At 32.4% G+C, this 24,537-nt stretch overlaps 2 protein-coding genes and 1 long non-coding RNA gene across 6 annotated transcripts; 2 read left to right on the top strand and 1 right to left on the bottom strand.

Moving 5' to 3' along the window:
• Positions 1 to 56: 56 nt before the first annotated feature.
• Positions 57 to 8,476, bottom strand: LOC141653192 (zinc finger protein BRUTUS-like At1g74770). 2 transcript variants are annotated; one of them, XM_074460872.1, is made up of 11 exons: positions 8,065 to 8,476; positions 6,835 to 7,041; positions 5,870 to 6,067; positions 5,502 to 5,791; positions 5,147 to 5,372; positions 3,389 to 4,950; positions 3,012 to 3,149; positions 2,409 to 2,643; positions 2,273 to 2,332; positions 728 to 799; positions 57 to 652 (listed from the first exon to the last, which is right to left on the bottom strand). In XM_074460872.1, the coding sequence occupies exons 1-11, from the start codon at positions 8,323 to 8,325 to the stop codon at positions 551 to 553; spliced, it is 3,351 nt and encodes a 1,116-aa protein (XP_074316973.1). In that variant the 5' UTR covers positions 8,326 to 8,476; the 3' UTR covers positions 57 to 550. The 2 variants fall into 2 exon arrangements, with proteins under 2 accessions (XP_074316973.1, XP_074316974.1); XM_074460873.1 differs by having other exon boundaries at positions 5,870 to 6,089; positions 8,065 to 8,403.
• Positions 8,477 to 11,009: 2,533 nt separating this feature from the next.
• Positions 11,010 to 13,908, top strand: LOC141652138 (uncharacterized). 3 transcript variants are annotated; one of them, XM_074459768.1, is made up of 5 exons: positions 11,010 to 11,366; positions 11,626 to 11,736; positions 12,499 to 12,534; positions 12,694 to 12,751; positions 13,594 to 13,908. In XM_074459768.1, the coding sequence occupies exons 1-5, from the start codon at positions 11,193 to 11,195 to the stop codon at positions 13,617 to 13,619; spliced, it is 405 nt and encodes a 134-aa protein (XP_074315869.1). In that variant the 5' UTR covers positions 11,010 to 11,192; the 3' UTR covers positions 13,620 to 13,908. The 3 variants fall into 3 exon arrangements, 2 of the variants coding, with proteins under 2 accessions (XP_074315869.1, XP_074315870.1); XM_074459769.1 differs by lacking the exon at positions 12,499 to 12,534; XR_012546984.1 differs by lacking the exons at positions 12,499 to 12,534; positions 13,594 to 13,908 and having other exon boundaries at positions 11,616 to 11,736; positions 12,694 to 12,841.
• Positions 13,909 to 17,840: 3,932 nt separating this feature from the next.
• On the top strand, positions 17,841 to 18,662 carry LOC141652137 (uncharacterized). Its single transcript, XR_012546983.1, has 2 exons — positions 17,841 to 18,036; positions 18,115 to 18,662. It is a non-coding gene; the product is annotated as an uncharacterized LOC141652137 (long non-coding RNA).
• Positions 18,663 to 24,537: the final 5,875 nt, after the last annotated feature.

Raw genomic sequence — 24,537 nt, 5'->3', positions numbered from 1 at the left:
AAAATACATTCATGGACATTAAAACAAAATAGTTATAGATATAAATACACAGTACGGAGTAAAAAATAATTTCCTACTAAAATATGTTTTCGCATTTGATTTAGACATTCAGATGCCTTAAACTAGAATAAAAGAACTAGAAAGAAAAAAAAAAAAAAAAACACGAAGGCATATGTTCTATCAAATGATACACATGAATTTACTTGTGATGTTATCATCTAAACCTGATACGAAAGTCACGCACTCCTGCTAATCTTTAATGTCCCACAGAGATGGTCACATACTCACATATAGAGGAGCACTTGAATCATGCCTTATTTATGTTCAAAGTAGCATGATCCGCTGATGCCGTCAAAATTGGTTAAAACAAGTCTCAATCCATTCTGTAATCACTAAATATGAGGGAATAGGAAGGGTAAATATATCAAGTTGTCTTGCACTTTGTCGCCTCGGCCCTCCTCACCTTGGCACACCTCCCGCCTTCTAAACCTAAGGTTTAAGGATTGTATTCGGTTTATCAGTTTTTTACCTTTAGACCCAGCAAGATGAGTTACAAGCGTCTGGTGTTGTAAGAGCCACAGTATGAGCACTTGTGATGCGCCCAATGGAAGGGAGCGGTTCCTTTCTTCTCACAGTCATTGCACAATATGGCCTGAGGTTTACAAGTTCTGTTAGTGATGCCACAGATTGCCAATTTTATGTTACTTTCCAAGGTTAGCAAACAAACCTGCGTTTTGCCTGCGTACTCCTCGGGCATTTTCTCTTTAGCCATGTAAGCATCCAACATTTTGGTATAAACCTGTCGAGCAACATTATTTTATCAGGACTGAAATGAAAAACTAAAAATAAGAACAATAATGATAGCTCTCCGACAAGTTTCTGGTCAACGTATCCTAGTTAAGAACTTCATAGTCACTGATTTGTTGTCTCTTGCAGCATTTCAGTAGTATCAGACTAGGGAGTTTTTCATGACTATGTTCAAGAGGTCACATTTTTCACGAGAAGTCATCAAACAATGGGTATGCAAGTTGGATATGAAAGGTAGGACATATTACAGGTGCCAATTTTCTGTACTTTTATGAAATTTTTAAGAAATGTCTGACCAATGGATGATTTGAACACCGACAACTCACTATTCTTTCGCTTAGGAATGTGACTACCTACCCTGTCTGTAGCTCTTCTTATATTGTGAAGTAGCACAGACAAGATTGCGCACATCCAGCCCCTTTACCTCGCCATGGAGAGGACCAAACAGCCTTTGGGGCACTGGGAAACGTTTTTGGTAGAGTATGAAACTGTGCAACTACAAGGCATTAACTGCATGGACATTCTTGAATATTTTTTTCCCAAGTCTATAAAGCATATACATACAAAGCAACTAGGAAACACCTATATTTACATGCGGTTTTAATTAATTATATGCGGAATTTCTGAAGAGTTGTAACTCTTCAGAATTACAACTCCCTGTTTCCCAAATCCTTTTCTATATAAATAGACAAAGGATAAGAAGAAAAAGATACAGAAAACTAATCTTTTCTTCTGCATCATAGAACGACATAACAATCTACACACAATACTTCTGAATTACTTCTCTGATTTTTGTGCCCAAAATCAGAGGGACGCCGTCTTATCTCAATAGCTATGTTACTCAGACACGCCGACACGTGTCGGCATGTCGGACACGGCTATTTGGGGTGAATTTTCCTGTTTTGTGGTCTAAATTGAAGTGCCGAAGTGTCGTGTCGTGTCGAACACTGACACGTGTTTGACAAGCGACACGACAGTTAAGTGAAGTGTCGGAGTAACATAGCTCAATAGGAAATTCGGATTAACCCAGGCACTAATAAGGGTCGAATTGTTCTATTAGGAAAGTGAAGTCGATTCGGTGTTGTTAATTATTGATCCTTGTTCGTGCAAATCAATTTCCTAACAGATCTTATAGTTCTACGTATTAAGGCTACCCTTGAATCATGATTTTCCAGAAACCCAATCCAAGCAGAGTTGTTAGGCAAAAGACCTGTGTTCATTACTAGTTTTTACAGAAAGAGAACAGACAGAAATCTTGAGTACACATGCTGAGATGCATACGAATCTAATAGTATACTGTTCAATATAGCAGCTGAAGAAACCTCATTAGCCTAGGAAAAGAGGCACTATGATAGTGCTCCATATAAACTGACAAGAAGATTTATGGTTGAGGCTAGACTGCTAGATAAAAATGCCATTCAAGATCAAAATTCAGTGATATATGAGAGAATTCTTAGTAACTGACCTGCATGTCCCCAAGTGATTTGCTGCAAATTGGACATGTATACCGGGTCCAAATGTAATCCTGACAATCAAACACAATAGTTAATAGTAGCTCATCAAATCACTCCGATAAGATCAGAAACCAGTGGAGGTCCAACCTCAAAGCATGTTGAATGCATCGCATGACCACATGGTAAGGACTTGAGTGGATTGGTTGACGTAAACATTTCTTCTTGGCATATGGAACACTTGTCTTCTATGGACCTTTCAATGCATACATGCAATGGACGAAATCGTGACATGCAAGCATTGCATTTCATGCAGTGATAGTAATCAATCCCAAGCCCTTTACCAACACGACATAAGTTACAATAGGGGCAATGGTAGATCTCCCTGTCAAATGAAGATGTTGTCAAAGAACTACACAAGAATTCTAGGTATGGTTTTGAATACCAGCTTAAAGACAATAGGACTTATTATTCATACAAAACAAGATAAATGGAAAACTATTGTATCCGAAGCTAGTACTTGAGCCAAACAAAACACCAACCACCTGGTCCTCTGGTAGTACATACAGGAAAACTACCTTTTCAACTGATTTTTCCAGCAAGCTTCAGACTTCCAATAAATTCAGAAATTTTTGCTAAATAGGTGAACGAAGGTAGAAGCTATTTAATCCATATTATCGCAATTCAAGAACCAAAGTACTACATCATTTATAGATAATAGTGACTAATGAAATCAGATGACATAAATTGTACCTTTCGTCATCAAACAATTTGCAAATTTTGCAATAGTATCTTGCCATAGAATACTCATTACAGGACGGGGTTGAGCAGGCACGCCCAATTGGCTGAATTTCTAAGCATCTCATGCACATCATTTGAGTGGTGGATTTCCTGCAAATGGGCTCACTCCTTTAAGATATAGAACTTTCAACCATGGTATTATGTCTCCAATTGAGACTTGATCTCAGGAGTAGTCATTGTAGGCTTGTATCCTGATATCGTTCATTCGTTTTGCCATAAATGCGGCCATAGTAACCGTCAAAACCTTGGTTACTAGGATGCAATGTGGTGTAGCAGCCAAAATTTGTTCCATGCTTCCAACAAGTAAAAGTAAGAAAATTGTACTATACCTGTCCATCACATGATCATAAATGCCATCGTCATGGTAAATCTCTTCGTCATGGCACCGTCTGCAAGTGAAAATCTGGTTGCAACAGCTTGCAACAAGCTTACAGTTTTGTTTGTAGTGTTTGCAACCAAATACAGAAGCCTCACTGTCCCGATATGATGGAAACTGACCATGTAGTTTCCCCGAGTCGGTTGTAATCACATCATCAGAATCAAGATGCGGTTTCGCTTCCTGATCAAGCTGACTAGCAACCAAGTGTTTGTCGTGCACCTCCAAAGCTGGTTTTGAAAGTTGGTTCCGTTGAACATCAACATATTCAAACGACTCGTGTCTCTGCTTAACCACATGAGGACCTTCCATTTTTTTGGCCCTTTTAGCTGCGTTGTAATCATTATTACGTAATACCACATTGATATCTTGTTTCAAATCCCGAGAAACATCTATGGATAGATATTCAGTAGTTGTCTCCCCTGCCTCACCAAAGTTGTATTTGTTAACATTTTCCCACCACTCTCCTAGCCATTCGTTGAACTTTGTGAAATATGTGGCCCTTTGCCAGTAGTTCATCATAGTTTGTTGCTCGTCCAATGATAAGTGGGCCATAAGCCATACTATCATTTTTTGTAGAATATCCGCCCTTGTTCTTCCAAGCATGTATCCCAATATTGTTTCTTGTTCCTCTATTGAGAAGTACTCTCGAAACAAGGGCCAGATTTCAGTCTCCTCACGAAGAATGTGATCTTCCAAAATCTTCTTCAGTGATTTGCAGCTATCTTCCAGCTCTAAACAAAGCCGGCAATACTCTGACCAAGAAACTGTGACATACACTCCAGACATTTTATCTATGATTCCTGATACTCTCTCAAAGTGTTGTGCCTCCATTTCATGATCCATAGAGTAAGATTGTGTAATATTGCGAGCGTTTAGATTTGCCTCCAAAGCTGGAAATGCTATCTTATCCTCAGTTTCACTGTGAAGTTCATACAAAGACCTTACAGAACAGAAGTGCTGAGTGAACTCCAAAAGAAGCTTTGAATCCTTGGATAGCTTAGCTGCATCAAGAACCAAGGACTCAAGGTCCTTCTTTATGGCTTTGTGAAAATAATAAATGTGGTCCATCGGCCTTGGCTCAAGGATGTTACAAGAAACGGTTTTACTAGGAGGACCACTGGAGCTGCTGACAGACTGGAGAAAAGGGGTTCTGGAGCAACAAGCAGAACTAAGGCTTTCCTGCTTTATGTTCTTACCAGGGTCGTTGTCATCCCTAATGAGCTCAGACATGAAGGGCACCCTCCGACTGAAAATCTCCTCCAAATTCTCAGTACTAGATTTGCCAGAATAACCAGCATGGGCCCATTCATGCAAAAGCAATGCAAAGGGTTTATCAAGGAGGCAAGATTGTCCAATACCATGGAGAATAAACTTCAACTCGTCTTTTGGAAGGTGAGATGAAAACCACGTAACCACGCACTTTAGCAGTCCAAGGGGTAGTGTATGCAAGCTCTTGATTAGTACCTCCAGCTGAGATTTATGTTTACATTTCTCGCTGATGAGGGGGAAAATCTGATCAAAAACTTAAAGCAGTGAGATCAGGATGATAAAAAGACAGGCAAGATGATAAAATACACGTATTAGTGCTTTGGAAATGGTTCCTTGAAGGAATCTGCATCTTAAACTTTAATCGGCTTTATGATATAGCGAATGGCCACAACAATGTGAAGCTAGCTTGCGCAAAGAATACAATCAGCAATTTTCGTACCTCTGTTTCTTGAAAAGACAAGTGTTCAGTTGTCAGCAACACTAGACTTTCCATTTGACTACATAGACTTTCCAGAAAAGTGGGTTCATGGATTTTATTGGCATCATATAGAACATTTTGAAGTCCTACAACTTCATTCTTGAGGGGAACTGATGTGTACAAGGGTGATGTCTGATGTAAAGAGGATTTTTCCACCAAAGGATATAATATATTTTCCAATATGTCACTGTGGGAAAAAAACTAAGCTTAATCAGAGGAAGAGAGACGAAGAAAAATGATTAAATGAACAAGTAGAACAAGAGTTCTTGCCCCTATGATTCTGCAACTGATGACAGTGTAACGCAAAGATATTTACCTATGAAAAATCAGCACCTCATTTAAGAACTTAATTTTGACTATAACCGACGATAAGCTTGGAAATTCTTGTACTCTTGCTTGATCCAGCTTGTTCAAGATTTCTTCTAAGTCAGACTTTATGGCAGCTTGCCATCGCAGTAAACAATCAAATGGGTTGTTCTTAAGCAAGCAAAGTGTAGACACATCTCTCAGATTATCTTGATCTTGAGAGCACTCAGATATTCTGTCATCTTTATGGCAATTTTCTTGGGATTTTTTATCCGCCTTATTGATCCAGAATATCACGGTCTTCAGCAAAAAAAATCAGTCAATAAGATTAGAAAGTTGACTACAAAGGGTAAGGGCCCAATTATGTGAGAAAAGTACCTCGAGCAAGGCCGATTTATCTTGTGCCAGGATGTTACTCATGCAATCCTTCAAATCCAGTCTTTCCTCTGGAGGAAGTAAACTGGCCAACCATGGGAAAACATCCTCCAAAAGCATCACAGGGAAGCTACACATGAATTGCCAAAGTAGTGAAGCCTGCTCTTCACTTGAGAAAGAGCTTTTTAATAGCGGGAAAACCTGCCAGAAATGATAACATGAACTAATAGGCGTGATTCAGTTTGAGCAACAGATCTTAACATGAAACATCTTCATAATGAACATTGAAGGATCAAGTCTCCAACTTGAATATAAGAAGCAACATCTTCTTTCCTGGATCACCCTCAAGTAGCTACACTTTGAAATAAGAACCAAGTCTCTTCACATATTTTGCTTATTATTTATTCTGTTAAATGGATTAGTCTTCAAGGCATCATTAGTATTATAATTGAAAGGCGGGGAAGGAGATGGAGAGGGTTGAAGAGACCGGGGAGGGAGGGGGAGTGGAGCAACGATGTTGTCCCTCCAGATCTTTCCTATGTCGTAAGAACTCTTTTTTTTTTTTTTTTTTTTTTGCAATACTATGTCATAAGAACTTGATTTGCCTTGTAGGAGGAAAAATGGATCCCTTCATTTCCCTCTAATCCAATTCTATAAGAAAAATTGCATCATTCGCTCTCCCTATTCCTCCCTTCCCTATAAATAACTCTAGGCTCTCCAGCCAAACAGGGTGTTAGATTAGTTTAAATGTTTGCTTATACATCTCTGATTTATTACCTCTGCCTAATGAGTTGACATTTCTTACAATATCATATTATTGACAAAATATTTCAATCGACGTTCCTGCTTACAGTGAGGTAACATGGATCCAATGCACGCAAACTCACCTCTACAATCCTTATCAATGACAATAAAAACAGAAGTGAGTAGCCTACTCATCCAAAACACAATAATACCAAATTACTCACCTGTTTTTCTTCTTTAACCATATGCTGACATATTGAGTCTCGAAGAGTACCAATACTAGTTACAAGTTCCTGGAGGTCATGTGTTGCCCATCCTAGTCTATCTAGACATGAGAGCACGGATTCAAACATAGAATCCGTGCTATAGTGTTGGAGATAGTATGTACATGTAATGTTCCCCACACGTGCATCCAAAGCCAGAAATAAAACCTGGTTGAAATCATAATAGTATCACTTAATCAATCATCAAAGACATTCCAAGCTAACAGAACTAAATACCCGTATTAACAATCATCGAGTACATTACAATCTCGACAAACTAAATACTTCCTCCGTTTTCATATATATGACGTTTCTGTTTCGAACTGATTATTGAATTTAATTTTTATGAAAAATATAGAGAAATACAATCTATCTTCTCCTCTAATACACGATTAAAATAAGATTTATTTTATCCACTTCTTTGACATTTGTGCAAAGAAAACAACTATTCTAATAAGCCGGTGTTAGAGGAGAAGGTCGGTAGCATTCCTCAAAGATATATTAGTCCAAAAGTTACACAAATAGCATTAAATTCTTACTAAAACACTTTTCATATAAGATTACATTACTCGTATATTTTGAGAGATATTAATACAGAAGTGAGTCTCTCAAAATGTAAAAACGACTAAAAAAATGGAGTAATTGACAATCATCAAAGACATTACAAGCTCAAGAAATAACTACAAGCTAAATCAACTAATTACAAGTTAAATGGAGTAATTGACAATGGTCATACACTAGCTCAACAAATTGACTACAAGCTAAACGGAGTAACCCATTATTTAAACTAAATGAAATAGAGTAATTGACAATCGTCAAATACATTACAAGCTAAATCAAGTAGCTAGTTACAATCATCAAAGAAATTACATGCTAAATCAACTAATTACTCCCTCCGTTCCATTGAGTTCTTTACGTTTACTTTTTGCACAAAGTTTAAGGTCTGTAACAAATGTACAAAGTTATCCTTACTCTTCTACTTTTGAAACATACCTTAAAAAGAAAACGTAAAGAATTCACTGAGACAGGCACGAAAAAAGTAATTGACAATCATCAGAGACATTACAAGCTCAACAATCATCAAAAGACAGTACAAATTATACTATAATTAGCTCGCATATTTTGAAAAATGTAAACAATTCAACAGAACGGAACGTAAAGTAAGTAACTAGAGAGAGTTATAGAACATACCTGAGCTTCAGCAGCACAATGATACTTATACACATTCCTAAAGAACTCAACCCTAGCTTTAAGCTCCGCCAAATTCAATTCCTGTGAATCACACGCGCCACAAGCTTCTTCCATAACCACGCGCCTCAACTCCGTTAATTCCCGCCGAAATGCCTTGTGAAAAAACAACAGCAGGCTCGCCGGAGTTGCGGTATTCCGGTTGGCGGAAGAAGATTCCGGCGGCGGCGAATGCGGCGGTGATTGATTCTCTGCTCCTCCCATTCGTTAATTGTCGGAGAGAGGAGAGAGAAAGCGGAGGCATGGCACATGGCAATTGTGAGATCATATAGTAGCTACTTTGTGCGACTTTGTGTGCCTTTGAATTATTTGAATCAACGGTGAATCATTATAATATTCCGAAATTTTACGGGGTACCGTCATTTCGAGTTTTCTAAGCTATATCGAGTTTTTTTTATTTGAAAAAGAAATAAAAATTGGCGAAATTATTATTATTATGATTAGGGTTTTTCGAAAATGTGCTCAATATACATATGATAAGCCTTATCTAAATTTAAATTAATGTCCTTAATTAATTTATTTTCACTAATAGTAGAATATTTCCTCACCCAATTGTGAGTGGAAAAAAATAAGGAAATGATGATTGTAATTGTCAAAATGATGGAATAAAGCTTAACCTATGGCTAAACATTTATTAATATGTGCTTATTGGGCACATTTTAGAAAAACCCTTATTATTATTATGAATTTAGCAAATGTTGATTTTTTTTTTCTCCAAACCAAATGTCTTGAAAAAGGCAATAAAAATGGGTAGAAAGATATTTTATAAATGACATCAATTTGGGAAAAAAAGAAATATCATTCTTAAAAGCCGTAGTTCAAAGAGTCAATCAAACTTTTCGGATATTAAGTAAAGTTTCCATAAAACATTTTATAATGATACTCTTCTATAAAACTATCTTACATATAATTATTATTGTAAAATCAAGTAATTATTTACTTAAAAACTCTCATTAAAATAACTTCCATCAATCACCAATTTTCTTAATAAGGGCATTAAGATCTTTTGTTATATAACTAGTTTAGATCCCGCGCAATGCGCGGTATATATAGAGGTTTTACATTTTAATGTATTATTAGTATAGACCTCGTGCAATTTATGCACGGTATATATGAAGTTTTACTTTTTAGTTTATAACTTGACAATTCATTAATTTTTGACCGTTCATTATTTTTTTATGCGTTCGTCATCTGTATATTTTGATTTGAAAAAAAAAAACTCAATAATGAAAAAGTAATCAAGAGAATTGAGTAGGGTTAGAAATGTCTATTTTAATGAGATCATTTTTCATAATCATTTTATTTTAAAACATTTTATTTATTTTGTAATTTTGATCTGCAATTTCTTATATTTTCATAGAAAATCAATGAATTTTTTTATTATAAAACTCGTGGAGGCAAATCTCGCAGATTGTGAGCATTTCAAGTTACCAATTAAAAGATTATATCCATTTATAGTTCAAGATACACCTATAGAATAAACTATAATAATAACCCAATTTTAGATTCTAAAATTTGCTAAGAGCTTGATTAATCCCCCTTAAACTAAAAGAATAAGAAAATTGAAAATTTTCCCGCCCAAATGCTTTTAACAAGAAATTGGGCCTAACTTTATCTAGATATGTATTGGACCTAATATATGGTCTTTATGTGTCAAAGTATCTTATCAAACACCGCAACTTTTATAGTTGGGCCAAATTTATTTCATTCATTATTATCTCATTAGTCAAATATATGTATTTTAAATGTCGTAAATTTTTATTTAAAACATATGCAGATTTTACTCGTATTATTAAAATCAGTGTGTTCTTTTCACTTTTTTATTCTTTAAATTTTTTACTCCGTTTAAATTGTTACTCTGTATATTGTAACAAAAATTACAAAAATAGTTATATGCTTCAAATGCGTAAAAATAAGTATAAATTTTTGTAATTAAACTAACAATCTTCTTTTTTAATCATAAACTTATTCCGAGTAAAAATGTAAAATTCATTCTATTTTAATTCTTAGTATTTTTACACATTAAGAATTGTAGATAATTACAAATAAAATTCAAAGTTTATTTATATATTATTATTATTAGCTCTAATTGTTAAGTTCTCTATACATGACATTCTAAAATACCGTGCTTTAGCACGGGCTCTATACTAGTATTTACTAATGCGTTACATCTATAAATTATTGTCTTATTTCCTAGTTTAGATCACGTGATATAAGACAATAATTTTTGGAAGTTCATTATATCTATATATACTCATGCTAAGACGGATCTATTTATTTAGTAAACATTTAGTAAATATTCCTCCCTCCTAAATCTTCCTTTATTATCACAGATTTGGCCTTGTTAATATATATCACATATCTTGAATAGAAGGACGTTATATTTTTTTTGGCAATCATTTTTTACGTTAGACTTGGCCCATAGTAGAATGCAAAAATTAAAAGCCCAATTAGAAGTTAATAGTTTAGGCGGGAAAAAATGTAGAATCGCCTATTCATTTAGTAAATAGAGGATTTTACAATGTGATATTGTAAAACCGTTTTAAAAGAAACTCACTTGACATTCTTACATAGATGTTTGTCTAGACTATTATTTATCTTCAGCAACTCTCCTATAAGACCGTCTTATAACATAAGACTGGCCCAAAAGGAGAGAGAAGCCCAAAGATAAATTTTAATTTAATTTTATTTTAACAACACGACATTTTATGATAAAAACTAACATATTTAAATATACAAGTCTATACAATACTATTAAAAGCCTAATCTAAAATGACTCATAAAGTCCACATAGACAAATCCATGTAGGATTAAGAAAAGCCACGTCTGAATACAGAATGCCACGTCTGTCTAAATATTGTCAGCTGCATCAATAAACATCAATTCCATTAACCCCTCCCCAATTAACAATCACCGCTTCCGTTTACCTGAAGAAAACAAAAGGACACCATTAACACAACATTAATACTACCTCCTTCCTGTTCATTACTCCAACCTCTTTCAACTTCCTCACAATCATTTCCCCTTCAGCAAGCAAAACCGTTGATTACCGACTCAGAATACCTGCTCAAATGGAAGCTCATGTATATAACCACAACCAACAAAGATTACCGAAACCCAAACTGTGCCAACCCACCGCGATTTCCCAGCAGCCAATCCACCGCCCAAGCTGTGCCACCGCAATTTCCCAGCCACCAATCCCCCGCCCTCCAAGATCTGTCCACAACATACAACGTCAGTACTGGGTATGTCTCTGTTCCGACGCATCCCTCGCTTTTAATTTAAATCAACATCTCTATTCTCAATTGCTTAAATTACATATCTTTGCAAATAATCGAATTGTGTATATGTGGATTAGACTGGTGATGAAATTATTTACTGATTTCGGAACGCTTTTAACATCAAAGTTATCTAGCATAGGGTATATGTGGATTTGACTGACCAACGAAAATCAAATTGGCCAAGTTCTGAACTTTTTCGGTTTTTGCTTGGAGGTGGTAAAAGAAGTATAGCAGTAGCAGCAGTAAATCGCCATTCTCCCCACTCAGTTACAGCATTGAAGACGTCCGACCAAAAGTAGGAATCAAGAAATTCAGACCAGCTGCTTACTCCAACGTATGCTTCTTTCTTATGGTTTCCTCTTTCTCCCAATATGAATTATTTACGATTGTTGTGTGTTTTGGATTTGTTACCTGTAGGAGTAGATTGGCATTTTTGTGGTTAATGAATTTGACATAAACTGTGATAGATATTCTATATGATCATACTTACCAAAATTCTGATATTTTCGTGTTTTAAAATGGCACAATTTTGCATTTAAGACGGTCACAATCCGTCTCAAGCCTAAGTCAGGGACATAAAATGTGTCATGGACATTGTATACATGGGTTAGCAGTAACCAAATTCATCATACCTCTGAAAGTTTTGACATTTTCGGCTTCTTAGATGGCACAAATTCTCATTTAAGACGGTCACATGGATATTATATATATGGGCTAGCATGAATCAAATTGATCAAACCACCTAAAGCTTTCATATTTTTAGCTTTTAAAATGGCACAAATTCTCGTGTAAGAAGGTCACAATCCGCCTCAAACTTAAGTCGAGCCACATAGCTTCCGCTTTCCTAATAAAGAGACACTTATTGTTTGTATGGTGGGTCATTTGCTTGAATTTTGATCAGTACATACATTCATCATCTGTACAATTAACCGAATGGTGTATATGTGGGCTAGATTGAGGACAAAATTACTTACTGGCTAAGGATCACTTTTAAGCTGATAGTTATCTAGCATAAGGTATATGTGGATTTGATTGAACCAAACGAATATCACATTGGCAAAGCTTTCACCTTTTTTTTGTTTTTGCTATTGTATAGATTTGTCAGTTTATTGCATTCCCAAATTTCTTCTCGGTAGGCTTCCCTTCTTTTAGCTATTGCTCTACTTTTATGATTAAATTCTCTATTTATCTAATGTATTTGTAGGGGAATTCTAGACGTAATACATGTTTTCCTTTTGTTTCATTCTCACCCCGCTTTCAAAGTCTCAATTTTTCCCTGCCTTGAATGCAGTTGCTGCAGGTTGGCAAACGATATTACGCTGAATCTAGCTACGTTATTCCCCTTGGAGGTATTCACTTCGTACAATTCCGTAGAACCGTCTGTTGGACTGTTTTGGTTATTACTAATTTAACTATGGCGTTATTTTATCGTTCCTTGATTTTTTTCCTAAAGGTGGTACTACTATTTGAAATATTGGTAACCCGAGGAACAAGATTATACTGATCGATAGTCTCTAAGCCCTGCTGTTATTTTTAGCAACAGTGCAAATGGTAATTGTTACATACTTGACTAATTCGACTTGAAAGAAACGTAAACTTAAGCTAAATGGCCCCAAGAAAATTAGAACGATAGAATATTTATCATACGATCCCCTTGATGATGGTAAATCATGATTGTTAACTTTCAATGTAGAAACCGTTTATCAACTTGATTTCTAATAAAATTGGATGTTTTGGGATGAGAGAGAGGATAATCCTACTTTCGCTTTTTAACCTGCATATTGAGTATTTATTTTACTTTCCTTTGCTATGTCCTATTTCTGTTAGTTTAGATGATGTTGACCTATCAAATGATTGTCTAAAATGATAATCTAGGTTTGTTGTGCCGAAATCAAATTTTAATGGTAAAATGAAAGTTGGTGTGCAGTTTCAAGTTCTTGTAACAATGGCCTCAATTTTCTTGTGTGGTTTTTCTTTTCTCCTTCTATGTTTGCGAGGAAACAAACTTTGTTAGCATTGATTTTACAGTGAAAAATTGTTTGACTTATGAAACACTTGAGTCGTATTTGATTCTCAAGGATAGTATTTTGATCATGTTATTTACCTATGAAAAAAATGAATGACTTGCATTGTTAGGAGGTACGAGTTTACCTTTAAAATTCCTTTACATCTGTACATGTCTACTGTGTAGAAGTGGTTGATTGCCATGTAATGTAACAACAACAACAACTGAAATGAATGACCGCCGGAAGTAATGGTACGGAACATACAACATAAACGGGAAGGAATGGCAACACTCTTGATCGGTTCGTGTGACGGAATACGAACATTTTCGGATGGCAAATTCAAAATCGAATTGGGAGTTGAAGGAGGAATTGGGGATCTAAAATGAGATGTGGTTATATTGTGGGTGTATCGTGTAACAAAACAAAATAAACTGAATAGTTCAAATAATTTATTTTCAATAACATTTCAAATAAAATAATAAACTAATACCGGCATGAAATCGTAGACACTATTCCAATATTAGCCGAACAAGATATGGTACAGCTTCTAAAAAACCGTATCATATATACATTAACCATTTTCAATAAACGGAAAACAATTGACAACCAACCGTGTCTCCTATCGTACACATACAAAAACACAATATCAAAGTTTTTTGCTCAACCATAGCAAAATCAAACTAAAATTGCCCGTCCAAATTAGACCAACACTATCCCACTTCTCATTTACTCAATTGACTAATACTCCAATTTCTTTGGCCCGGACAAAGGGAAAATAAAACCGATGGGAACATCTACTGTTGTGTGAAATGGTATTATGTGATGCAGAACCGAAAACTACAAATATATTGAATTATATTGGAATAGAGAAATAACAAAACAACCTATACGAGAAAGTTAAATAACACTCCACTAACGACTCAATACAAGACAAACAGAAGATGAACCCAAACACGAAACTAAAAACAAAGAAACCCGTGATTTCCACGGGTCCCAAAACTAGTTATTAATATAAAAGTTTAGGTTATCAAAATAAAATATTTTTTTTATAAGTCTATTAACTAATTTTTTGGGGCTTATGGTTATTTGATTAAAAAATAGAGTTATAAGTTATTTGTTTGAGCTTTTAGATTATGGGCTGGTCTTATCCTATAAGACAGTCCTATATAACAATTTGTGATTTATCTTTTGTTTTTCAACATGTACCACAGTACCATTACTCAAAAGCATTTTAAAATGTCACATGTTATATGTCGCTCTTTGTACATCATAAAAATGTGGTAGCATATGACCCTTAGATTATCTTTGTTCACTAATTCTCGTATTTAATTTGGGTCAGAATAATATTTATGCAAGTTTTAACATAAAAAATGTTGCACAATATAAGTATATTTTTATTATTTCAAAGACTTGAGACGGGTCTTGAAAATATAAGACTGCGCTCTTAATTTATGAATAGTAAAATGTGAATGATAATGTAGATCTTGTATATTATTGTACAAATTATCATGAGCCTCAACATCGGTTTGAAATAAAACTAGAAAATATGAGCGTTAGAATAAAGTCTTCAAAACCCAATTAATTATTAGATCATGAGACCATTTTGAGTCTGAAAATAAAAATAGAAGTATGTATTATATTTCAATAATATTAATAGTCCCACCGAAGATGTCTTAGTCTAGTGGTTAAGACGGGGGTATTGTGGACAATAGGTCCCAGGTTCGAATCCCCTCTCCCCTCTATTGTAATGCGACTAAGTGCGCGCTTCAATTGACCAAAAAAAAAAAAATTAATAGTCCCCAAAAAAATATTTTTGTTGAGATTCTTGTCCAACTTTTATATCACATCTTGTGTCTTACTACCTTGTTGAGAGATCATTTGTCCAATTAATAAAATTAGTGATAATTTATAGTAATTAACCAAGTTTTTTGGTGTTGTCTAGGACGAGTATCCCCTACCGACAGTTGGGGGCCTAGGGCTGCACATAGAGTAGACCGAACCAGTAAATCGGACCGACCGGTCCGGTCTGGACCGAATATAATCTGGTTCAGTCTCTGGATCCATATAAATATTGTAATCAGTCTCCGGTCCGGTCCAAGAAAAAAAAAATCACCTTAAATTACCTTTAAAAATAGAACCGAATTGGTCCAAACCCGGAAAAAACCAGACCTAAAGGGTTTCGGTCCGGTCCGGTCCGGGTTCTCACCTAACCGGGTCCGGTATCTGGGTTTAGGATATGGGGTTGTCCGGTCGCGGGTCATTGCGGTTCGGTCCAGTCCAGTTCTGGACCGGTGAACACCTCTTGTTGGGGGCAATCTCCATCGGGGCACTGAAGGTAACTTAATGGGTAAACCCCTTTCAAATTTGGTTTTTTTCACTCGCAAGAGTCAGGAATCGAACCCCTGACCACTTGTTTAAGAGATGGAAGCTTTTGTCACTCACACTAACTAACTTTAGTATTTATAGTATTAAAGTGATTATGCGTCACAAGAAGATGTAATAGAACACAAAATAAAATAGAGGATAAATACTTGATGGATTATAATAAGCATATATTATAATCCCTTATTTAAGTTTCAAGCATATATGGATTAGATAAATATCATAATATAAATTGGGTTACATTATCAATTTTTCATGAACGGGCCGATCTGACATAGGTTTCATGATCCGAAAAAACAATGGAACACTCGGTCCGTAACATAATACTCCCTCCTATTCATTTTAACTCTCCCCCTTTCCTTTTTCATCTATTCATATAACTCTTCCCCTTTCATTATTTAGTAAAGTTTTATACTTATTTTAATTATCTTACCCCACAACAATACCCCACAATACTCATACTTTATCTTATTTTAATCACCTTATCCCACAACAATACTTATTTTAGTCATTTTACCCCACAATAATACCTTCCCTCTCTCCAATTACCTTACACCACTACAATACTTTACAATAAAATAACTCTCCCCTTAATTTGCGTGCCCTTTTGAAGGGGAGAGTTAAAATGAATAGGAGGGAGTACAATTTTAAACCATACCCATTTTACCCCATATGAATTATCCCACAATAAACTCTATCTCTATCCCTCTCCATATTATTATTAACTGTACACTTAGTCCTATTGTAATTTATAAACGATTTTATCGTCATAGATAAACGGTGTTTTATTTACAAAAATAAAAATAAAGAAATGACTAAAATGGGTAAAAATTGAATTTTTAGTTGTTGAAAATGAAAATGTGTCAATGTAGACTTGACTTTTAAAATCGCTAACTCGGTCAACGATTTATTAGATCTAAAAATCTCATTAATCCTTAACATATATTATGAGCCCGAAAACTTAAATAAAAATAGCAACCCACGACAAATTAAACAATACAATCTCATTGAAGATATTTGGGTTAAATATTGTAAAATGTTTCATGTAAGTAAAAACTTTAAATGTTTTTAGAATTAATTTTAAAACAATAATTCATTTGCATGTCATTTAAAATTGTTAGATCTGCAGATAATTTTGATCATCATATTGTTATTTTCTTAAATAAATATATTATTTTATAAAAAAAAAATTTACTGTTATCAGGACAACTTTCTTCAATTTATACATATGATTACTTTACTGATTTTACTGATATCGTATTTATTTGACTCCTTATATTATTTTTTCGATTGTTATACATTTATGATTAATTTCTTTTTGTCTAACTATTTGTTTCATTATTTTTTCTTATGTTCAAATTGTAACTAAAGCCCATTTTTTATTTTATTTTTTATTTCTGGATTTGTAGTGAATTTCATAGATCTAAAACTCTTTTTATTTTATTTTTAATTATGTTCATATTGTAATTTAGTATTATTATTTTATATTTTATATTTATATATAATGATACTTTGCAAAATATTATATATAAATCCGAGAAATATTAAGTTTTAAGAATTTAAGTATATATGATTTCAATTTTTATGAAAGGTGTTTTTCTTGAGATTTTGAATTAATTTTGTTAGTGTTTATAATTTTTTTTTTTTTGTAATTTTTTTGGTTTGAGGTAATATATTCGTAGTATTTGTTTTTTTAAATTTAATCTTGTATTAAATGGCTCAAAATTCAATTTTCATGGAAATGTATTTTTGAGATTTTAATCTAATTTTGTTGGAGTTTAAAAGAAAGGAGGAGGAAATTGCTTATGAATAATCAATGAAATAATGGAATATAAGAAGGTATGAGAGAAGGAATCCTTAGCCTCTTTTGAAGTGACATGTGTCACACCATATGTTCTTGTCACCTATCATACCTAATTACACAATAATAACTCAAGGAATAATAATAAAAAATTTGTATAAAAAACACGAATAATAATAAATTTTCACTTAATAATACGAAAAAAAATGCACATAAATCTAAATAAATCAAGTTATTTATCTACCCTTCAATATTCTCAAGAAAAAGATAAAAAGTCATAAAACACTCTTTAACAATTTTAATGACCTTCATAACTACAATCCTTCCTCTATAATGATGTCTTTTTATTTTCGTTAGTTGTTTCCAAAACATAACAATAAATTTCAAGCATAAACAAGAATCAACTCAAAGCACATTTTATCCTCATTTTTTTCATAAAAAGAAGGTAAGTGAATTTTGTTTTCTTCAAATTTTGTTATTATGAAATTATTATTTTAATTGTGTTTTTATAATATTGTTTCAGATTGGAAGTTTTGTCGTGGAATGTTTTAGATCATCTTTCAAAAGAGGTATTCATCAAAAATATTACTTCGATCATTCAAGAATTGATTTTATTTAAGCACGTGTATTTTTTGATTTTTAATTAACCGAGTATTAAAATATGTTTATATATCGTTTTATACATGACTAAGATTTGGATGACAGGGAAAAATAAAAGAGGAGAAGAAATCATCCAAAGTTGAAGAAAAGAGTAGAATAATGAAAGAAAGAATATAATTGATTATGTGAAAACTTTCACTACTATTTTGAATCGAGTGTTACGATAATTTGTCGTGAGACGATTTGGTAAATTTGTTATGTATGTTTCTGAATCAATTGGTGGTATGGTAATTCATCTTTTGAATCAATTTGTATGTAATATATCTATAAGGTTGTTAAGGAATAAAAGGTGATTGTTGTAATGTTAAGTTTTATTAATGTTTTATTATAGACTATTTACAAGGAATAAGGTGAAAATTGTGATAATAAACGAATTTGGAAAACAATTTACATGTTCGTAAATTTCTAACTAATTTCTTTATTAATATTGGTTATATTCTTTTGATCTCTCATATTTTATTTGCTCTATTGATTTATCGATCATATTTTTTGTCGTTATCTACATATGATGCTTTCTTTTTAAGATCAAAACGGGATGAGTGACTTTTGCAATACATATCAAGTTCCACCAACTCCAGTATGGTTTGTGAAAAATTAGAAGTATCTTGTCGATGCTACTACATTTTATTTCTTTACATAGGGCCGAAATATTTGTATCTTCTACGTACATATTTATCATTTGATCGTTTCATGATCGAAAACTTTTAAAGCCGCAAATAAATAAACAATAGTGAAAATATAAACATAAATAAGGCCTTTAAAAATCCCGTGATTTTCACGGGATACAAAGCTAGTTATTAATACAAGATCATTTCAAGCAATTTGGTGCGTCCACGTCATCCTATACAACATATTACTTGCAATAGTGGTAGACCCAGTTGAAGAAAAACAACAAAATTATGAGAGTGAAAGTGGTTGACGCAATCACAATTTAAGTTATTATTAAGAGTTTATTCCCTACGGAGTAAAAAGCATAGACTATAATTTTATAAAATATGTAATTTTGGTGTTCAATCATCATTTTCTTAAAAAAATTATGGAGACAATGGAAAAAAAATCAAAGGTAAAAAGAACACACTAATTATCATCTTTAATAATACAACCTAACGATTTTCTAATGCCTTTAAAGACAAAAAATCAAATAAAAAATAAAATTTTTTACTACAATAATTTTGTGTGTGAAAATATTTTAAACAACGGAAATATGTAAATTTACAGCGTTAGACAAATATAATAGATGTAATTATATGAAAATATTTTAAACATCAGAACATGTAATTTTTAGAAACAATCTGTTTTGGACAATAAATCTGATAGATGTAATTATATTTCACAAAATAGAACGAAAATTATCAAAGTTGTTGTAAATATAACTATGAAAATGGGACGAATGGATCACTTGGGTTGGATACAATATTATATTATTTCGTACAAAATACAATATTCCTTATTTTATAATTATTGTATATTTTAAACTCCTTATTTCATTTTATATATACAATTTTCCATACATAACTTAATGTGTGCATTTTTGAAATATTTAATTATATATATTGATATATATATATATATATATATATATATATATATATATATATATATATATATATATATATTGATGTTTTAAAAAAACATACCCGTGTAATTTTGCACGAGTGTAAAACTAGTTCACTTAATGATCATGGTGGACCCTACATCACAAACAAAACAACAAATCTCAATCCCTTCATTTCAGCAGTCAATCAAAAGCTAAAAAAAAACTTGGCTTTTATACTATTTAGATATGTAAGGCATAAATTAAGCGTTGCTGGGTCAAACGAAACAAACTTGTTTGTATTCAGTCATTAGACAAAGAAAAATACATGTATCCTCCGGGAGGATCGTACTCCTTATACCTAAGCTTTTATAATATTCCATTGATGAATTTCTTTAAGTGTAAGGAGTATGATGCTCCCGGACGATCCAATCATTTTTCTTAAACAAATTTGTTTTTATTCAGTTACCCACAATTATGTATTTTTAATTATATGAAATTAAAGTAGTCAGTTATAATTTGGCATTTACGTTCGAGTCTCGAAGCAAGGAATTTGCCGCTGCTGTCGAAGCAAAGAAGTTCCAGTTTACGTTCGAGTCTCGAAGTTTTCAAGGCATGTGCGATGAGTCCGATGATGACAGTGACACTGACGATGAATACTAATGATCAAAGTTTGGTAATATTCAGATGGTAAATAAAGTGTGGATGGATCTAGTTGGTAATTTGACTTTATCTTAGAAACAAGTACTTCTTATTCGTGTTACTTTGGATTTATATGCTTCGTTCAACTAGTTGTTGCATCGTGGAGTATAAATTTTGGATGGATCTAGTTGGTAATTTCATTTTATCTTAGAAACAAGTACTTATGCCTGTTACGTTGGGTTTATACGCTTCGTTCAACTAGTTGTTGCATCAAGAAAGGCCATTTTAGTTAGTTCTTTTAAGTACAGAAACACTAAATTGATTTATCAAAAGAGAAAGATGAGAAAGAATACTCTCTCAAAATACCAAAAAATAGAGAAATTTAGGAAGCTTCTTGCCTCCTTTCCCAGCTCGTCTTCTTCATCTTATTTCTTAAATCAAATCTCCTTAATCTTTTATCTTTACAAGTGAGGAAGATCCCCTTGTTAGAAATGTTTAATTGAATTATTTTCAGTCTTTTTCTTGATTTTCACTTTCTTTTAAGACTAGACTTCAATATGCTCTCCATTTTAGCCTAGGAGAGCTTATTGAGTCATTTGTCTAAGCTAGAGAAGGTTTTAACCAAGAATTTAGTCAGCAATTTTCCAACAGTTTTAGACATCGGAAATCGTTTATAGCAAATCTTGTTTGTTATTCCAAAAGTTTTATGCACATATATGTTGTGTGTTAGATTATTGGTAACTTGATTGTTTTTAGTTGATACCTTTATTTGTAGAGATTGGAGCTTTAAAAGTTGAGATCCTTTTGAAAGATATATCAAAGTTAGGATTTTAACTGCATATTATTTTTTAGGTTTGATGGATCTTTGAAATTATGTTGGAAATTCCTTAATAGAGTAGTTTATCTAGATGTAATGTTTTGCCTTTGCAAAGGGTGAAACTCATCACTGCATCAAATCTGGATATTTCTAGAAGCACTTATTATTTCCCCGTTTTTGTATATCCTTTGATACAATGTGGTTGTACTTTTGAAGGTTTATGTCCCTGGTTTTCTTTATCGCCATTTTACCAAGTTTGAGCTTGAAGTTATTTTATTGTATGTTTGTTTTGTGGGTTTCAAGGTGTAAGACTTTCTTGAGAGAGTTAACTCTTTTTTGCCCTCTTTAATTTGTTTACTTCTTTCATGGTAATTTGAAAATGTTTGATTTTCTTTCCCATTCTTTTCTTATCCGCAAGGATGTTATAGGTTGATTTTTTCCAACCTAGTTTCCTTACCGTATCAAAAAAAAAGAAAAACTAGGTTTGTGACCCGTGAGATTCACGAGTTTATCTGTTTTAGTTTTGTTATTTTTATCGTATTGTTTATATTTGTCTGAGCAATTAGTTGATCCATTTAAAAAATATAATCTTGAAATACATAAACGTTAGTTGGTTAATGCCTTATTTTTTTGACAATTTTGGTTTATTTTCGAAACTATATATTGTATTTTAGTTGTTATTTTGATTAATATACTAAAAACATGTGGTTTTAAAAAAAGTTACCTTTCAATGACTCCAGTAATTCATGACACCATGTAAAAAAAAAAATGTTAAGGTTGCTTTTTTATTAGATTGAATATATTTTGTACTAAATTTTCTATGTAAAAGTTTGAACGACGCTTTGTCTTCCGGCAAATAAAGTTAGTAAGTAAAGACGAAAGGGCAAATTAATGCATAATGTTGAATTATTTCTCTTTTTTTTTTCCTTCTTTTTTTGGGAACAATAAATCTCACAATATAAGGAGCTTAAAACATATAAAATTACAATATTTTTAATTCTCAATATTTTAGTTGTCATAAATCATATAGTAGCATAGTTATGAACTTTAACAAATGCTAGTCTTATTATATCATCTATATCAATTTGTCAAAAATTCTAAATTTTATATTTTTGCATTAATGATAAAATCCAATCTTTATTAATTCAAAAGCATTTACTGCATGGAGAATAACCCACGTCACAATGTGCAACTTTTTTTTATTTTATTTTTGTTGGAAATTGAGTAGTTGGTGGGTCCCTCTGATGTGCAATTGTATTTATTTGTTAAAATGTTCTCTGTATACATCCACACTTTTATGAAATTTCTTAATTACTACTCCCTCCACTTTTTAATATATGACGTTTTGCTTTTTCGAGACGAGCCTTTGACTTTAATATTTACAACAAAATATTTGGTAAAAAATTATAAAAATTATACCATTGGATTACTTATGAAAAACTCTTTCATATGAGTATACATATCACTATATTTAAGCATATAATTTGAAAGATATTGAAGAGAGAAGTGTGTGTCTCGAAATGTGAGAAAGTCATATAAAGAAAAATAGAGGGAGTAATTAATTGCATCCAAATGTTCAATAGCTTGCGTAAATATTAATAAATAAAAAACAATGAATAATTTTATCAAAAATAATTCGGTCGAAAATTTTGCAACAATAATATATTACAATAAATAATATTTAATTACACCAATTGATACAAATAATGCAAATTTATGAAATTTAAAAATAATGCAAAATAAAATTATTAACACACAAAGTATGAATAAATCATGAAGTTAATGAATTAAGTTAAATAACATTCTACTTTTACTGTCGAATTTAAAAGAAAAAAAATGACCTAAACAGCAAAAAAAATATGAATTAATAAACGAAAAAAATAAATGCAAAAGAAATTACTTGAAAAAAAAATCACATAATTCAATAATAATGAATAACAGAATAAGTCGCTTGATCTACAATAATTGAAAAAAACAATTACGAATTACAGAGTAAAGATTTATATGTATAAGGACTGAAAGAAAGCTCAAAATAATAAAAAACGAGGGATTAAAATATCTATAAGAAACAAATAAAATTTTAAACAAAAATAAAAAGAGTAATAATTATTGAAATTGGAAAAAAAATACTTTAACACTTATAAAACAACAATTAAATACTAAAAAAATGCATGCAAAGTAGTCTTATAAGACAAAGGTGAGAGGCGACTTATAGTGCTATTTATGGGTCTTTTATTCATATATCTGTCATTTTTATAAACAAATCATAATCAATAATATTACTTTAAAATCTCGCCTCTCTTATTGGATTCATGGAAAAGCACAAGATGCAAATTTTTGTTGATAGATGTACCATTGTTTGCTAATAACTGCATCGACTTTTAAGGTGTGAGATGCGAGATTTGTAGTGTGAGATAAGAAAGAGAAGTGAAAGAGTGAAGTTAACGTGAAAGGCGAGAGAGACAGAGAAGTAGAGCCAGGGTTTATGACTGGAAAATTAAAGAGGGTGTTCCAATGTATTTATATGAAGATCATTGAAGTTTTGTTTTTGGTGTAATTTATGGGCTACTAAATCAATGCTTATGGACTTTAAACTTCATGTGGGCTTTGTTTAAATGGTTCATTCAATATATTTAGGTCCATTCACCAATCGCAAGTAATTTAATAATGGATTTGTTTACGGGTAGTTGCTTTGTATTTCGTCCGTCTTATGTCCATTAATTAAAAAGTGAAAAAAACTCTATTAAAGAATAAAAAGGGTTAACATATGATTGAGAGCGAGGGTTATAAATTTGGGTTAGAAATAGTAATTTGTTTATTATTATAACAGAAATTTCTCAGGGTACCACTATTTTTTAGAATCTACCCATGGTACTTCTTAATTTTATCAAGCATTTGCTCTTATAAATTTATATTATAAAGAGTTTTAATTGACAAATTGATGTAACAGTGTAACACGATCTTATGGAAAAAGAGTTTAATGTCAATTCCGATTAAATTATTCATAGACAAATAACATAACGCTCTATTTTGATATCTTTTACAAAATATTTTATGTTGGTAAACTATTATATTAAAATATGATAATTTTCATTATAAGATTGTTTTATATGACACTCCTACCAAAAGCCAATTTATAAATTACTTAACTAAAATTAGTATTTATATTGTTTTTAGTTTTAAATGATCGAGTTTCTACAACTGATACTGATAAACTTATTTAAATATACGAAATCAAACTTAAGCTTATACTCATTTTGTCCCGGTCATTTGTTTGCCTTTGATTTTGGTAT

This window comes from Silene latifolia, chromosome 4 (genome assembly GCF_048544455.1).
Source record: "Silene latifolia isolate original U9 population chromosome 4, ASM4854445v1, whole genome shotgun sequence".
NCBI lineage: Eukaryota > Viridiplantae > Streptophyta > Magnoliopsida > Caryophyllales > Caryophyllaceae > Silene > Silene latifolia.
This window is presented reverse-complemented; position numbering and strand designations above follow the sequence as displayed.

Coding starts and splice junctions, on each gene's coding strand:
- LOC141653192 (XM_074460872.1), bottom strand. CDS start 8,325: ATGGGAGGAGCAGAGAATCAATCACCGCCGCATTCGCCGCCGCCGGAA. Junction 6,068..6,834: donor TGGTTAAAGAAGAAAAACAG/GTGAGTAATTTG, acceptor CATTTCTGGCAG/GTTTTCCCGCTATTAAAAAG. Junction 2,644..3,011: donor AAATTGTTTGATGACGAAAG/GTACAATTTATG, acceptor TTCATTTGACAG/GGAGATCTACCATTGCCCCT.
- LOC141652138 (XM_074459768.1), top strand. CDS start 11,193: ATGGAAGCTCATGTATATAACCACAACCAACAAAGATTACCGAAACCC. Junction 11,367..11,625: donor ACATACAACGTCAGTACTGG/GTATGTCTCTGT, acceptor AGGTGGTAAAAG/AAGTATAGCAGTAGCAGCAG. Junction 12,535..12,693: donor CATTCCCAAATTTCTTCTCG/GTAGGCTTCCCT, acceptor CCTTGAATGCAG/TTGCTGCAGGTTGGCAAACG.